At 36.0% G+C, this 12,145-nt stretch overlaps 1 protein-coding gene across 1 annotated transcript in view; it reads right to left on the bottom strand.

Annotated features, from left to right (window-relative positions):
* Positions 1-11,462, bottom strand: part of LOC306859351 (phosphatase and actin regulator 3-like) — a 33,648-nt gene extending 22,186 nt beyond the window's left edge. Inside the window, exon 1 of the mRNA XM_079400361.1 lies at positions 10,895-11,462. Coding sequence (XP_079256487.1) covers positions 10,895-11,000 — 106 coding nt within the window. The 5' untranslated portion in view covers positions 11,001-11,462. The remainder of the gene's footprint in view (positions 1-10,894) is intronic.
* Positions 11,463-12,145: the final 683 nt, after the last annotated feature.

Raw genomic sequence — 12,145 nt, 5'->3', positions numbered from 1 at the left:
GTAGTTTAGTGTGAGAAATGAACAGTTCCTGTCCTCCAACAAAAGATACCCCATAGTTTACCCCCTGGCTCAACAACTGTGCAGCCATCTGTCAGAAGACAACTGCCTGCGGTGTAGCCTCCTCAAGATGCTATAAGTGGAACAGACTAAATAACAAGTCTCTGACGTGGCTTAAAGGGACTCGAGACAGCTCCAAGCTTTGCCCAGTGTTACTTAGGAAAAGCAACAGTAGCTTCTGACATCAAGCAGACCTCTCTGTTCTCTGACATCTAGGGCTTGACACCGACTTACAAGACCAAGCTGTGATGATGCAGTCTCTGTGTTGAGACAAGTCATAGAAGAGAAAGAAAAAACACTGAGCGGTAAAGAATCTGAAAATACCAAAACAATGTATGCTGGGAATGACCATGGACACTGTCCTCTGAACAGGAATCAGTTGTGTGGACTTTCATTTGTCATTTTCCCACTGTAAGATAGAGCTGAAGGTGTTAAATTTGCTCAAAGAGCTATCCTAAGAAATACAAACATTTCAAGACCTCATGGGCAAATGGCAAACAAGGAAAACGTCCATTTCATATTTTTAAGAGCTTACGATAAATATATGATTTATGCGTCACAGTATTAGGTCAAGTTCAGGTCACCCAGCTCACTGTGGCTTATATCACTGAATTTTTGATGAAGTCTTACTTGGAAACTCCATAAGCTTCAAGCAAGCCTTTACAACATCAGACAGGTTAATGTTTTGAGAATTTCCATTTATATTCATAATCCATTTATATTCATATAATGACCTTTGGTGCCCACCATCATTATAAGCTTATCAAGAAAATCTTTCATCTGTAAAATTCAGTCTTTCCAGATAATTTCCCGCTACAATCAGGTATACATCTGGATAATATATTGTGTAAAATTACTATATACCAAGTGGCTTTACATAGTAAATATATGCTGAGCATTCTCCTTAAAAACTGCAGTGCAACAAAGACAGTCTCAAAAATACTACTTCAGTTAACTGAGTGAAAGTGGAGCAGTTCCGAGATGGTGTGATTGTGTGGAGGTGGGGACTAATTTATGTATTTCTGGGGCCGTGCTGTATATATTAAATTAGGTATTGGTGTAGATTTATATTTAAGATATTTTAAAGGAATAGTTCACCCAAAAATGAAAATTCTGTCATTAATTACTGTCGTTCCAAACCCGTAAGATGAAATTTGATGAAATCCGAGAGCTCTCTGACCCTGCATAGACAGCAACACAACTGACACGTTCAAGGCCCAGAAAGGTAGTAAAATAGTTCATCTGACAGTGGTCCAACTGTAATTTTATGAAGATACAAGAATCATTTTTGTGCACACTACTCTTGTGAACGCGCTTTGAAGACTGAAGAAATTGTTGAATAAAGTTGTAATTTTTGTTTTCTTTGCTCACAAAAATTATTCTCATATAGCTTCATTATATTAAGGTTGAACCACTGATGTCACATGGACTATTTTAATGATGTCCTTACTACCTTTCTTGGCCTTGAACATGTCAGTTATGTTGCTGTCTATGCAAGGTCAGAGAGCTCCCAGATTTCATCAAAAAATCCTAATTTGTGTTCTGAAGATGAACGAAGGTTTTATGGGTTTGGAACGACATGAGGATGAGAAATTAATGACAAGATTTTCATTTTTGGGTGAACTGTCCCTTTAAATCTTTTCATTCTCTTTTCTTGTTGCACATTTTTAACTAAAATCAAATGTCTCATACCAAACATAATTCTATTTATAAACATAATGAATGAAGACACTGCCAGAGACTGCACAGCAAATACAAATAAAACTCAGATTCACTTGATTTATGTTTTGCATGTGTTACAACAAAAACCTTTGCAAACCTTTGCATTCAAACACAGAAAAGAATGGCAACTAAAGACATTAAGGGGACAGAAGCCACAAGAGTGAAGCAAGGGCTCTCTGTGCTGGATGGTCATTGTTGAGAGTGAATTATCTGCCACGGCTGCAGAGCCTCTGTGAGCGCAGTATTTGTGGTAGTAATCTGTCCCGGGTCGCTCTCTATGGTGCTGAAGCCCTGCTTACCCTGCCATTCAGAACCAGCCTGCCATCGGCCCACATTACCCACAATGCACATCTAGCTTCTGCAACGCATTCAACTTTCAATGTAAAAGGTGTAAGACAGTCATATATGCTGAAAATGATTGCATACGTCAAGCTAATCACAGAATGACACACTGATAAGCACATCACAAACACGTCTTGAAAAGCACTTCTGACTCTGATGTGGGCGTGTGATGGTTCAGAATAGAAATATGCATTAATGTTCGCTGTATTGCCAAATGTGTATATTTGCTCTTTAAAGATCCACATTGACTCTCTGGTGAGTCACTTGAAGTCATTTTCATCCTTCTGTGTCTCTTCATTGTTTTTTTCCCCCCACCTCCCCTCCCCCGTTTCCCCTTCGCTCACACCCACTCAGTCTCTCTCTCTTTCTCTATCCTTCCCCTGACTCCATCCTCTTGCCTTTAAACTGCATTACAGTCATGGTTTCACTTACCGTTTAACACAAACAGACACTTAGGTAACTTTGTCTCATCGGGCAGCGCTGAAATTCATTGAATCACGAACAGCACAATAAACTCAGGCTCAGCTGAGCTACGCCATCCATCCAAGGCAGCTCCGCTCCAGCTTATGAATGAGAAATGAGCGTATGAAATATTTTAGATGGTTCAGGTATGCCAAGAGTGAGACCTGCTCTTTCCAACAGCATTGCATTCAATATTAACTACATTTCCTCGCTCAATCGCTCAGCAAAAGCAGAGAGCCAAGATACTCAGATCTGTTGACTGTGCAGAACTGTGATTACAATTTGGACCCATATTATTCACTCTAATGGCCTCCCATAGGAAAGAGGAATCTCTTTTCATTCAACATTTTGGAGTTGGTAATGTTTTTTATTAATGTTTTTGATGGATAGAGTAGGAAAAAAGTCAAATACAGTAAAACAGCAATATTGTGAAATATTATTACACTTTAAAATGATTGTTTTCTATCTGAATATGTAAAATCTAATTTATTGCTGTGATGCAAAGCTGAATTTTCAGCATCATTACTCCAGTCTTCAGTGTCACATGATTCTTCAGAAATCATTCTGATATGCTGATTTGCTGCTCAAGAACATTTATTATTATTATCAATGTTGTTATCAAAAAGTTGTGCTGCTTCATATTTTTGTGCAAACTATAAAACTGATTTTTTTCTGGATTCTTTAATGAATAAAAGGTTTGAAAGAAAAAAATATGATCCCAAACTTTTCATAAAATCCTTCTGAGACTAATTAATCTGAGCTATGCCATCCATTATTATATCTTAATAGTCATACGTCAATAATTGTCTTATGTGTTTTTTTTTTTTTGCTATTGTTTTAGGAGAACATTTGAAACTAAATTGGCACATAACTGTCTCCTGTGCTTTGAAAGGGTTATTTTACATTTTATTTAGTATTTTTGTTGTTATTGTTGTTACTATTGTTTTATTAGAAACATTTGAGACAAAATAGATCATTAAATGGAATATAAATGTAATTTTATTGTAGATAAACTATACAGTGATTTCTTAATACTGTTGTTATAATGCTCTGGGGTCTCTGCCTGTTTCCATCATCCTGGAAAATGTTAATACTCGTGACAGTCAATCAGTGAGGCTAATTTCTCATTTGAGAGCTCCAGTAATCAAACTGTATGACTGAAACGTCACTGTTTTCTACAAACTCAGTTCTGAATCCTCCCTTTCTCTTTCACTGTCACACATACAACCTCAAAAAACTACACTTTTTGCTTCAGATATATACACAACTGAAAAGACAGCCTGTCATACGCCTTATCTGCTCAGCGTTGTATCTCTGGGGAGGTCGCTGAGCTTGTTGTTGTGTTCAGTTTTCACGCCTGAGGAGAGCTGGGAGCCGCTGAACTGTGCTTGACAAGGTCAGGTCTTGTCTCCTCTTGTACACTATGCAGTGCATATACCTTAGTCTGCATTAAGGAAAGACAATCCCAAGCTGGAACGACACCTAAGGATTTTTAAAAGCAGAAGCCACTGCATGAGAAAAGTATAGCAACAATGTTGTTATTACTTATTAGCATCTTTGAAATGGTTAGAACCACTGCTGTTCATACTTAGGGTTATGGGTTTGAACACACACAAGTCCTGAACTTCAGCACATAACAGTCTCACACATTTCAGCAACTGACACCTCATTATGTGGTTTGTTGTGGAAAGGTATAATATTATTTTTCACATACTTGCACTGAGGGTGGCACCCAAACGGAGAAACCAGAATATCATAAAGCGGTTGGCTTTTTGGTTTCCAGAACACCCTAGCAACACCCTGGCAACCACCAACTTTTGCACAAGCACAAACACGACTTGTGTTTTCAGAAAATGGAAACATCTAGATTTCTCATTCTTTGTACAGTCCATCCAGGAATTTGTGATTTTTGCAATCAACTCCACAACATTTTGCATTTTTTACTTTTTTCTACAATTTTTCCAAATGAAAAAAAAAAAATTACACTGGGGGGGCCAAATAAGATAATCAATTTCAATTTGTGTGTGTGTGTGTGTGTGTATATATATATATATATATATATACACACAATATATATATATATATATATATATATTATTACACATATATATTATTACACATAATAAAAAATTATGTTTTTGCATTTTGCATTGCATACAATTATAAGAAGAGACCATGATACAATTGTTAAATAAAATATAATAAGATATTTAAAAGCAAGATATTGTCTAACACAATACTGTACTTTCAGTATTTACAGATAACTGTTCTCTTAGCATCACTAAGACAAACTGCACAAGAACATCATGATTATTGCTGGGCTTTTACTGCAAAACAACACACAAAAAAGCCACAAATCTTATTGCATTGTTGCTGTTATAAATATTGTTGCAAGCTGCAGTGAATTTATTTATTTTAGACCACAAAAAAAAAATTAAAATAATAATAATTGAAAAACTTCCTGTAAAATCCTGGTGGAATAGATTGTTAGCAAATTTGAAAAGATGTACTTAAGGGAAGGATAACATTGTCCTATCAAAATTCATCATCACATTAGATGTATTTCTGTGCTGATCTACAGCATGATGCTGCCTATCAAGAAATAGTGCACTGTCAAGATATAATATCACACAACTAATATCAATGTCTTGTGTGGATGCCAGATAAGTCAAATACATACAAGCAGCCATGATCAAGATCTGTCAGCTAGGCTAAACTCTGAGCTTGTGTTTGCCTTGTACCTAACATTCACCAGAACTTCATACTGAGGGCGCTTACTAATGACAGCAGCACAAATGAAAGTAGCTTTAGTGAAACACTGATACTGCCTTTCAAGCCACTGCAAAACCAAACACAGGAGAATTCCACCATCTTCTTAAGAACACAATCACAGTCAGTCTAAAACAATGCTGTTTTACGCAAATCCAAAGAAGCGAAAGATGCATGAAAAGAAATATCAAGGACTTTCTGGGCTAGACCTTTTCGTCAGACGCTACACACACACCCTGGTGAAGAAGCACGAGGGAAGCTGATGAGTCATAGCGCACCTCAGAACACCGGCCTTTGCACCAACCCCAATGTAAGGTTATGTGTTATTTACAAGAAACTTTCAAACATGCTTACATATAGCCAAGTAAGAGAGAGAGACTGAGATTTTGAAAGTGTGCATAATTATTAAGGTTGATTTCTCTTATTTTCCTAATAAAATATTCAGTACATATTGCCTTGTGCACAGGACATAAACAAAAACTGAAAAAGAAGATCTAAGAAGTGAAGATGCATATATGTGATCCTTGACCACAAAACCAGTCATAAGTGTACATTTTTTGAAATTGAGATTTATACATCATCGGAAAGCTGAATAAATAAGCTTTCCGTTGATGTTTGGTTTGTTAGGATAGGACGATATTGGCTGAGATACAACTATTTAAAAATCTGGAATCTGAGGGTGCAAAGAAATCTAAATATTGAGAAAATCACCTTTAAAATTCTCCAAATTAAGTTCTTATCAATGCATATTACAAATCAAAAAATAAGTTTTGATATATTTACAGTAGGAAATTTACAAAATATCTTCATAGATCATGATCTTTATTTAATTTCCTAATGATTTTTGGCATAAAAGCAAACTCAATCATTTTGACCCATACAATGTATTTTTGGCTATTGCTACAAATATACCCCAGGGACTTAAGACTGGTTTTGTGCTCCAGGGTCACATATAGTTAAGGTCCTCAAATCAGTTTTTAGTATCTTTATAGTGTCTTGAATACCTCAAAATGTTCACTTTATCTTAGTTACAAACAGAGGCGGACAAAGTACACAACTCTATTACTTGAGTGAAAGTACAGATAGTGCTGGTCAAATATTACTCCATTACAAGTGAAAGTTATAAAGACAGTTTTTACTTAAGTAAAAGTACAGAAGAAGTTGCATTTAAAAGTACTCAAGTACCAAAAGTAAATTTCCTTTTTTATGTCAATGCTTGTAAATGTCAATGTTTTATTTTTGTTGTATGTAATACTTGCAATACCTCTGAAGCAACTTACAATGCATTACACCTACTGAACACACCGACTAAGTTGTAGTATCTTTGGAATAAAGAGCTTTTAGAATGTTAAAAACTTATAGAAATAAAACAAGTGAGTTGAAAAAAAAATAATTAACACCCCTGCCCACCCCAACAAAAGCAGGATGGTAGTGATCTCTCACAGCTCTGGCAGTGTGTACACACATCTACGTGTAGCCATTCATCTACATTTGAACCGAGTGGACCGTGAAAATGCTGTAAATACAGACTGATCAAAAAAAAAAAAAAAAACCTGCTTTAAAACTCAGCAACACAACTGTAGCTGAATAACTTTACAACAGCAACACTGCTTTAAGAAAAAAACAAAACAGCCAGATGTATTTGACATCATCTCTCTTGCGGTACGTTGATGTCACACACAGAACATCTGTGCAGCTGCTTCAAGTCAAACACCTATTGTGTTTTGTTAGGAGATGCACAACAGTTGTTCTTTTGTTTTATAGGTAATATTTTCATTTACACAATTTTGCAAAATCAGACAATATCGTGTCTAATACATACCACAATATAAACTTCTTAATATTGAATCGTTGCAAAAACATATCATATTTGCAACTGGTCAGTGTTAAAAACAATGCTGGGAAAATCACTTTATGTAACCCGACAAGAGTGATTACTGATATGCTGTCAAAAAATCACATTTTCGAAAATAAAAAAATCACTCACTGACTTTCAAAGCTGCTGCATAACGACTTTCTACTTCGAGGACCTTGATAGAAATGTAGTGGAGTGAAAAATATAGTGAAGTTAAAGTCACAAGTTTCCAGAAAAAAAAAATACTCAAGTAAAGTAAAGATACTCAAAAAGTGTACTTAAGTACAATACTCAAGTAAATGTACTCCACTACTGTCCGCCTCTGGTTACAAATGACAAAAATGCTTTTTTTCATCTCATTTTTCTGGGGCACAAGGTTCAGCAAACTGTGAAGACACTTTTAATGTGTAAAGAGGTGTGAAGTGAGCAGGGCATATGGTGCATCATAGAATCTAAAGTTAAAACTCTTTTAATGAACTTGTTGATAATCTTATGGGACGATGCCTCAAATCTACTGATACGACTCAGATCTCAATCAGGATGTCTCTCTGTCTTCCTGTTCAACCTTTGAAGCATTTTTGTTTTTTACTATTGGGCAGAGTTTAAAAGGTTAACGCACCTCTGAGAGCTATGAGCAAGAGAATTATATGTTATGTCAACGTTATCTCACGACCAATTCGTACGTATTTTATGAGGTGGCTAATTCGTACGAATTCGTACAACCTCACTCGTATGATTTTGTATGATTTGATATTTTTCATTATAATGGTATTTCGCAATATTTTTGATCAAATAAACTTGGCCTTTGTGAGCATAAGAGATTGCAAAAACCAGTTGAAAAACACATAAAACATCATATACTGACCCCACAGTTTTGAAATGGAATACAATAACATATTAGTAAAAATATTACAAATTAAAATATATTATAATTACACAGGACTAACACATCTTCTCCTTTGTGATGTAATAATTGATGCATCATTTTGATATTTCCATTAAAGTTGAGAGTAGGATGTTGACGCAATGACAGATATTCTTATGAAGAAGGAAAGCGCTAAAACAGCATCATGACAAGCTGAAGTGTTAACAGGCATCTGTGAGTGGTGTGAACTTCATTGTTAAATCGTGATGCGGCAGTCTTCTCCTGGTGTGATGTGCATTACAGAGAACAGCCACATATCGTTCAGACATTTAATTCATGAACGTTGAGGTCGAGAAGAGAATGATGCATCACCCACAGCATCTACCAGTTGATGAGTAACAGAAAGCACTAGTAAAGCACACCAGACTGTCTCACTGTCTCTCTCTCAGCTCATATATCTTTCTTAACTCCATCGGTTTTTCCCTGTGCATTTTAATGCAAAAGTAATTCTTTTAATGCATTATTTTTAAGAAAAACATTAAAGTGCCACTCAAATCAGCTCTTTTTCTGTTGAGCATCTGCCCAAGATTAATCTAGAAATGTATTTCCTCTGTATTTAAAGGCCTAAAAATACCTGCACTCAACAGTGAACAGTCTCTTGTAAAATTGTGCTGCTCCCACACTGCCAGAGTAGAATGAAAGTACCTGCGGATGACATGTTACATCTGATTTTTTCATCACTAAAAAGAGAAAAGGTTAACATGACTCTTGGCCTCATTGACTGCTAGCACAGCCATGATGAAATAGTGGTCCCTACAGAATTAACCAATAAAGCTAAAGATGACACTGCGGGGGATTCAACAAAGTCATCTTTATCGCAATAGATTTTATGTTCAGATTGAAAAAGATCAACTCTTATTCTTTCGCAAGACAGATTGCTTGGTCATTGTGCATTATTTCCACTCCACTTATACACTGGACCTCACGTTCAAAGCAAAGCGCTCCTGGTGACTGACAGTACATCTCATTAAAACACGTGCAAGTCATATTTCACAGTAAATTACATTTAGTATTTACATTATTTTAATAACAATTAAGCACATAATTTACCCACAAATATTGCAAGTTCCAACACATTTGGACATTTCACTTTGTCATAATATATTCTTATTTTCTTGACACAATATAGCAATACAATTACAAAGTGAAATTTCTAAATGTGTTGCAATGTTGTGTGTGTATATATTTTATATTGTGTGTGTGTGTGTGTGTGTGTGTAATATATTATATTTATAGAGAGAGAGATGGTATTTTCCCCTGGTTTCACAGGCAAGGCTTAACCCCAGACTAAAGTGTAAGTCTTTCAACTGAAAGAAACCGGCAATGATTATTGATCTTAAAATATATCAGTGCCTTTGTTTTGTCTCAAGATGCACACCAGTAATGTTTTTTTTCTAAGGCATGTTAATAAAAATTACTTAAATTTCCTAATTGAACAATGGCCTAATCCTGGTTTAGTCTAAGCCCTGTCTGTGAAACCAGGCCATACAGTATACAGTATATATACAGTACATGATTATATACAGTATCCACACACATACAGTAATAATAAAGTAATTATTAATCCATTTTAAATGAATTTTTAGTATATGAAGGCTCTATATATACACATACAGTAATAAAGCAGTTATTAATAATGTTGCATTGACAATCAGCACATTTCACCCAAAAATTCTCATTAAATGTAACACATAGGACTTTTAAAAAATAGTTTCTTTATGGTGATTTACAGTAAAACATTAAATTAAAAATTAAGATAATATATAGATTAATATATTAAATAATATATTAAACGTTCAGCATGATTCAAGCAACACAACATTATAATGATGCATACAAAGTAACTAAAAAATATTTTTTCACATCACAGTACTGCAGAACTGAGCGCAGAAATGTGCTTAACTGTTCTGGAAATAAAGTCACAATGCAAAAAAAACTAGTTTTCTATCTCCTTCTGGTTTCTTATTATAGCACAGTCTTGTATTTCTTTCCTCTGAATTTGGGGTGTAATATGACCCGGACATTCTTGCCAGGCTAGGTTTGATGAGATTCGCCCATTCTATAATGACAAAACCAGCAATTTCAGACCACACCAAACACTCCAAATCACAGACTCCATGACAGATGTGCTTTTTTGTCCACCATCAAGAAAAGCTGCCGTCTGTACAGCAGCATCTAGAAACCTCACTACATCAGTTTCTCCAGGAGACACCATTGACCCTCACTGTTGAATAGGCAGGAGCAGTGAATGCGCAGTCTCAGTGCGGAACGAAGGTATCAGACACACCAGCCAATGTTGCCAAAGCAGCAAAAAATGCATCTCATTTCATCAGGTCCTCAAGAGCAAACCTGTATTAAACGATCACAGAGATGCACAAGGAAGGATGTGCACACGAGACAAAAGACAACGAGGATCCTCCCTCAGTGAAAAATAGGATCTAAATCTTTTTGTCTGCACATTTTGAACGGTAGCATAAACCACAGTTGGCACATAATCTCTAGAATGTCTGCTATTCTGTTTTCTGTTATAGCTACCATAACACAGATCCATAGGGAAATATTACTATGGGAGCCAGATCATGCATTTCATCGGGATACAGACAGAGCATCAAATGCGGCTTAATTTGTTTGATCTCAATCAACACTGAAATGAAAGTGAGGCTATTAACGCAGATTATGGAGCCACTTTCACCTCCATAGCGCGTGGAAATGAAAAGCGCTTATTCTACTGGCATCTCCAGACAATAAATGCATCATCTTACCTGCGCTGTGCGAGAGATCAATGCCAGACTCGCTGAGGATGTTCGGGTCACTTTGAGATCTGCCTCTGTGCAGAAGACATTTGTCTATGCCGTCCGATGAAGCCATGAGGAGCTATGAATAAAATATTGAAATCCCTTTCAGAGGCAGTCAAACCCGACGGTGAGGCGGATGCGTCTCGGTCTAAGAGCATCCAGCAGCAGGCATGCTGCATTAAAACCCTTTACAGTGACTGTGTGTGTGTGTGTGAGTGTGTGTGTGTATGTGTGTGTGTGTGCATGAGGGAGCGAGACCGAGTGTGTCTGTCATGAAAGATGGGGTATTTGTGTGTGTGTACGCGCGCGCGCAGATGCCACCTTCATCCGCTTCACAATGACCCACTGACAAGCGAGCATCCGCTCTGAATCACAGGATGCTGGCGAATGAGGCTTTTACAGTGCCTTCTTATTCATTTGGGCTCATACAGTAGCGGTGTTTCGTTTGGAACGAATCGGTGTCTTTGAAAGGAATGAATCTTTTAAAAAGTGAAGCATCATAGCGCGCTGAAGTCTCTCGTGAGTTCTCGAAGAGATTCGGATCCAATCGGATTTCTCATTCGGGAACGAACCGAGTGAACTTTCAGTAATTAATAGTAATTACTGAATTAATAATTACTTTCAAAATTTGTTCGTTTAAGGGAAAGAGTGCAGAAGAATTACATCTGGTGACCATACATAAATTAAAAAAAAAATATATATATATATATAGGCCTATATATATATATATATATATATATATAAAACTATTAACGCGTTTTGTCGTCTGCCGTTACTCATTAAAATGGATTTTGAATTAAAATCTGGAAAAAAAAACTGAAATCATAATTAAAACCTTGGCCACTGAACAAAGCTTAACGAATCAAAGCAAAATAATTCAAATGATTCGAATCACTGGATCAGTCAGACAGAGTCGTGTAGTTATATCGTGCAGATTTCTTATTAAAATGATTTGAATTACTTGTTCTTAATTCTTATTAATAGCTCATTTATTATCCATCACACACATTTACTTGTTACAAACTGCTGGTTTAACTCTGCAGAATAGGCCACTGAATGAATATGAATCGTTTAAAGCAAGCGACAGTGAAATTAACTAATGTATTTTTAGCAGCGTTCTTGTAAGAATTAATCCTAATAACTTGCATTATTAATAACTAAATTATTATAACATCAGAACCCTTGTAATAATACCATTCAACAGTCTGATTGGAATTA

Source organism: Barbus barbus (assembly GCF_936440315.1).
Source record: "Barbus barbus genome assembly, chromosome: 40".
Taxonomy (NCBI): domain Eukaryota; kingdom Metazoa; phylum Chordata; class Actinopteri; order Cypriniformes; family Cyprinidae; genus Barbus; species Barbus barbus.
Note: the sequence above shows the minus strand (reverse complement) of the source record. Positions and strands in the feature narration are given on the sequence as shown.